This window comes from Parus major, unplaced genomic scaffold (genome assembly GCF_001522545.3).
Source record: "Parus major isolate Abel unplaced genomic scaffold, Parus_major1.1 Scaffold276, whole genome shotgun sequence".
NCBI classification, from domain to species: Eukaryota; Metazoa; Chordata; class Aves; order Passeriformes; family Paridae; genus Parus; species Parus major.
The window spans coordinates 280,952-286,287 of NW_015379268.1; the positions used below are offsets into that span (position 1 = coordinate 280,952).

Genomic DNA, 5,336 nt, shown 5'->3' on the forward strand with positions numbered 1-5,336 from the left:
CCCAAACCACTCTGGGATTCTGAGAACGTTTGTGATGAGAGGAGTTCACACTTTTTAAGCAGCTCTGAAGGGACAAATGTGCTCCTGGAAGCAGAAAGAGGCTGAGCAGATGTTCCCTGATGTTTGTTAGGACAGAGGGAGAGGAGGGAGGAGCTGCAGGTGTCCCAGTCCCTGTCCCTGCTCCTCTCTCTGAAGGACAAAGCCTCCCAAGCCCCTGATCCCCATTGCTGCCCTGCCCCAGCCCCAGCTCTGGTGGCCCAGCAGAGGCACATCCCAGGGGCAGGGATGCAGAGCCTGACAGGAGAACCATGTCCCAGGAAACAGAACTGCCCTGGCACCCCAGGAGAGATCCCTCAGACAGCCAGAGGGGCCCTGCTGCACCCCCAGAGCTCTGAAGGGAGGTTTCACCAATGGTAACAAGACCTAGAATTCCCCAGGATGTGACAGATCCCAGATCTCCTCAGTAGCACTGAACCCTCTCTGCTGTTATTTCAGGCACCATCAGTAATTAAACATCAAAAAGCTCATGCTGGCAGAAAACAACCTTCATTTCAGTGATCAAAACCAGCTTCAGAAAAAAAGACACTTTTGGAAAGGCATGTTTCCAGTAAACTGCAGAAATTATCCCAATTTCCTGAAAGAATGAGCTCAGGAAGAACCTGCAATGCCTCAGAAAAGAGGGATAAAGCTACCTGGAATTTGTATCACTGATTAAACACAGCAGCTTGAACTGAAGGTCTCTTGAACAATGTTATAAAATAAAACATACTAGGAGAAATGGGGGGGGAGAAAAAAATATTTTAAATGGTGCATTTCTATAGTTTAGAAAAATACAGAAGCCAGAAAAATTAGACTTAAACTGGAAACAGAATATGGGGAAAAAAAAGTCAGGATGAAAATGCCCACAAAATGAAAACAATGGGAACAATTAGATTAGAGAGGTCAAAGTCCAGAATGCAGAATCCCTGCAGAAGTGGCCCCTGCACAGGAGCTGGGGGTCTGCACTGGACCTGGCAAGGAGGGATGGGTAGGACACAATAATTGCATTTAAAACAGGCTGGAAACTCCTGGGTGTGCTCAGAACCTTCATCTGAGCTGAGCAGGCAGCAAGAGTCAAGTGATCCTAACGAGAGAGAAATGAAAGGTATGGAAATCTGCATATGCAAATGAGAGAGAACAGCCCAGGCTGTGCCAAGGGTAAATGAAGAATCCTCCAAACCAACGTTTGTCCTGCAGTTAAAATATTGGGTTTCTTGTCAAAGTGGGAAACTTCCACATGGGGAATTAGCTGGGAAATTGGACAGGATAAAAAGCAGGATAAAATTCCATCCTTTCAAAGGGAAACTGGTGACAGGAGGAGGGGGAGGAAGGGCTGAGGCAGGGCCAGGCTGGAGATCAGGAGGAATTTCTGCATGGAAAGGGAAATCAGGAGGTTTGGAGTCTCACCCCTGGAGGTGCCCCAGGAAGGCCTGGACAGGTGGGCACTGGGCACAGCCTGCACTCCATGGGCTGGCAGGACTGTCCCACCCCAGAGATCCTGCACAAGGAGCTGCTCTGCACGGAGAGCACGCCCCAGGGAATTCCAGAGGCAGGGAAGGGCCCCACCGAGCCTCCCAGCCCATCAGGGACACTGCCACAACACCATCCTGTCCCCAGCAAGGGCACAGAGCCAGCTCCCATCACTCACAGGGACTGTGGGATGAGAAAACAATAAAAATACAACTCCACATTTCCAGAGAGCTCCAGCCTGCTCAGGGAAGGGAGGCTGGGCTGGGATCCTCCTGGACAAGGAGATTTTGGGGCTGAAGTGTGTCAGTAATCAGGGACACACGTGGGGAAGGAAGGGGGAACCCAGAGCAGCACAATCAGAAGGCTCAGAAGGAACCAGGGAAGAGCTGAGGCAGGGAGATGAGGAGCCTGTTCCTCCCTGGAGCAGATGGCTGGGGCAGGAACATTCCTTCCTCCCTGAGATCCCTGGGCACTCAGCAGCCTTTCATGGATCTGCCTGCAGTGGAAGAAGCCAGGGGCTGAGGGTGTTTGATACCCACCACATCCTCTGGGAAAGTTAAAGCAGAATTGCTCTGCTTCTCCATCTGTCACTGCTCATTCCAGGGGCTGCCCCGGGGTTCCTGTCCTGGAAGGGGAAGGGAGCAGCTGGAAGGGAAGGAGCAGCTGTTTGCAATTCCCCATCTTGCTCAGGATTTTACAGAACCTTCTTCCACCAGCGGTTTTCTCTCCAGCTTGAGGAACCCTGCTCCATGTCCTGGCCCAGCAGGATTTGGGGTTTGGATGGTGGCTCAGTTCCATCAGCCCAGAGCTGCTGGAGACAGGGGGGAACCTGCTCAGAGGGGAAAGGGACTGAGCCCAGGAGGGCTGAGGGGAAGGGACAGGGTTTGGAGCAGCCTGGGACAGAGGGAGGTGTCCCTGCCCCACGGCAGGGGTGACATTGGATGGGCTTGGAGGTCCCTTCCAACCCAAACCATCCTGGATTCCACCTCAGGAGCAGGAATTACAGAGTGAGAAGGTGCAGAGAGCCTCAGGGGAAGCAGAAGATTGACAAAGCAGTGACATGGTGACAGCTGGGACATTCCTATTGGAAAATCACCCCTCAAGTTCTCCATTTAAAGAAGTGCCCAAGAGCTTAACCTAAAGAAATGGGCCTGGGGAGCCTCCTGAGTCTGGGCTGGGGATAACCAGGAGCTGAACATGCAACAAAACGGCCCTGGAGGTGTCCAGAAGGCCTGGACATGACACTCAGTGCTCTGGGGACAAGGTGGGGATTGGGCACAGCCTGGACTCGATGGGCTGGGAGGGATTGTCCCACCTCAATGACTCTGGAATTCTGGGGTTTGCAGCACAGCTCCAGCTCAGTTTAAAGATCACAGAATCAATAAAAAACAAAGCAAAACGCCTCCAGAACTCAATACAACGAGCACAGGAGAGGAAACAGTCCACAAACACTGGGATTGCTCGGGAGTACTCACATCTGAGCTTGTCCAGGATCTTCCCCCCACACATGGTGGCCAGCATGGCTTTCACCGAGAACACCGTCAGCTTCCCGCGGCCCTCGCTGCAGGGAAAGGCACCCGTGAGCAACTGCCCAGGGAAGGGAGCAATCCCAACACCCCAGAGGGACCCAGGAACAATGGGAATAACAACAACCACCCTCAGCAACTGCCAGTGCTTCAAGGAACTGGAACTAACGTGCTGGACAGGGAATTGGAAGTGGCATGGAAAATGCAGCGATGGGGAAAGCACAGGGTGGGTGTGGGCAGAGCTGGAAAAGCAGAATTCTCCTGAAGGGAGGCTCTGAGAGAGCTGGAGAGGGGCTTTGGACAAGGGCCTGGAGGGACAGGAAATGGTTTGGGTGGGAAGGGACCCCAGAGCCCTCCAGTGTCACCCCTGCCATGGCAGGGACACCTCCCACTGTCCCAGTGTCCAGCCTGGCCTTGGGCACTGCCAGGGATCCAGGGGCAGCCCCAGCTGCTCTGGGCACCCTGTGCCAGGGCCTGCCCACCCTGCCAGGGAACAATGCCTGCCCCAAATCCCATCCAGCCCTGCCCTCTGCCACTGGCAGCCATTCCCTGGCTCCTGGCCCTCCATTCCTTGTCCAAAATCCTTCTCTCCACTCTCCTGGAGCCCCTCTGGGCCCTGGAGGGGCTCTGAGCTGTCCCCACACTCAGAGTGAGAGCTGTGTGACATTCCAGCAGCACAGGGATGCAGTTCCAGCGTGGATGGGCAGTTCACAGAAGGCTGCCTGCCTGCCGTGCTGCTGAGCTCCTGGAGAGGGAGCCTGAGCCCAGGGCACAGGGAGGCAGAGCAGCTGCTGCCCCTGCTGGGATCCAGGAGCTGCTCCCAACAACTCCCAGGGCTGGGGGACAGTGGGGAACAAAACCCTGCCTCTATCTAAAGCCTCCATCCTCTGGGGCAGCTCCTCCAAACATGCCCATTCCTGGGGCTAAATCCTGTGTTCTTCAGTGTGAGCTGTCTCACAGTGACCAAACTTGTCTCAACTAACATTAAAGCAGCACTGAATGGAACTGCCCTGGGTTCTGCTGGCACAGAACCTGCTCTGAGCCCCGTGCTGCTTTTTTTTGTCCTCAGTGAGACAGGGACTGCCCTCAGCTCTGGGCTCTCTGAGGGACACACTCAGTGTCTGTGAGGTGACAAAAACAAGTTGTCCCATCAGGAGAGCACCAAAGTCTGGACATGACAAACAGAACATCTCTTGGGCACACTCAGGGCTGGGTAAATCCAGGGTAGAAGCAGAAACCAAGGTGAAATAAAAACTGATTTGGAGAAAGGCAAGAGCAAAAGTCAGAAATGGCAACCACAGCAAAGGACCTGCAGCTGCTGCTCAGAGAACACTCAGGGCACAGCTGCTCAGGATCAGCAAACGCTGCAGGGAGAGCCTGCAGAGAAATGCAGAAAGCTGGACACGAGGAGATGCCCAGACAGAACCCTGAGCAAGAAATGAGCTCATTTTCCAGCCAGGAAATGAGAATCAGCTCTATGGGGTCACAGCACACTGCAGGGGGCTGCAAACTGACCGTGCAAACAGGGCTGAGTTTAAAAAGGGTCTCTCTGAGCAAGAGCCACCAAAACAGGCTGGCTTCCCAAGCACTGAGCCCCCAGGAGGGGCCAGGCCCAGCTGAGAACAGGGCTCCCAGCAGCAGCAGAGCCTGCAGCTCCCCCAGAGCAGCCCAGGGATGCAGGAGCAGCAGGAGGCAGTACTGGCCTGTCGTAGGCTGCTACCATGAAGTTGAGGAGGAGGCTGATGGACTGCTCCACGCTGATCTGGTGTGTGGAGGGCAGGCGCTTGTTGAGCTGGTAGTAGATGGAGGAGATGATGGTTTCCAGGCGGGACACGTTGATCTCCGCCCCGTGGTCCAACGTGTTAAGGCCGTTGTCTCGGAAGGCTTCGATCATATTCCAGATATCAACCAGGTGAACTGAAAAGGAAGGAAAAACAATTAACTGCTGTTCTGCAAGGCTGCAAGCCCGCTGTGCTGGCACTGCCTGTGAGCAGGGTCAGCTCCCCTCGGGCAGGAGACACCCAGCTCGTCCCCACAGCTCCTCAAGGGACACTGCAGGGCCCAGACGTGGCTTTTATTCCACCCTTCCACACCTGGGTCTCTGCCAGAAACAGTTCCTGAAGGAGCAGAGCCCTCTCCCCTGAGCATGCAGTGGTTTAGGCACCAGAATTGCTCCTGGCAGGGTGGGCAGGCCCTGGCACAGGGTGCCCAGAGCAGCTGGGGCTGCCCCTGGATCCCTGGCAGTGCCCAAGGCCAGGCTGGACACTGGGACAGTGGGAGGTGTCCCTGCCATGGCAGGGG

General features: G+C 55.0%; 1 protein-coding gene across 1 annotated transcript in view; it reads right to left on the reverse strand.

Annotated features, from left to right (window-relative positions):
- Positions 1–5,336, reverse strand: part of LOC107198680 (dystrobrevin beta-like) — a gene marked incomplete at its 3' end in the record, with an annotated part of 37,678 nt that overhangs the window by 18,050 nt on the left and 14,292 nt on the right. The window contains exons 3-4 of the mRNA XM_033511496.1: positions 4,739–5,027; positions 2,928–3,070 (exon numbers count right to left, since the gene is read on the reverse strand). Of these exons, the coding sequence (XP_033367387.1) occupies positions 2,928–3,070; positions 4,739–5,027 (432 nt within the window). The remainder of the gene's footprint in view (positions 1–2,927; positions 3,071–4,738; positions 5,028–5,336) is intronic.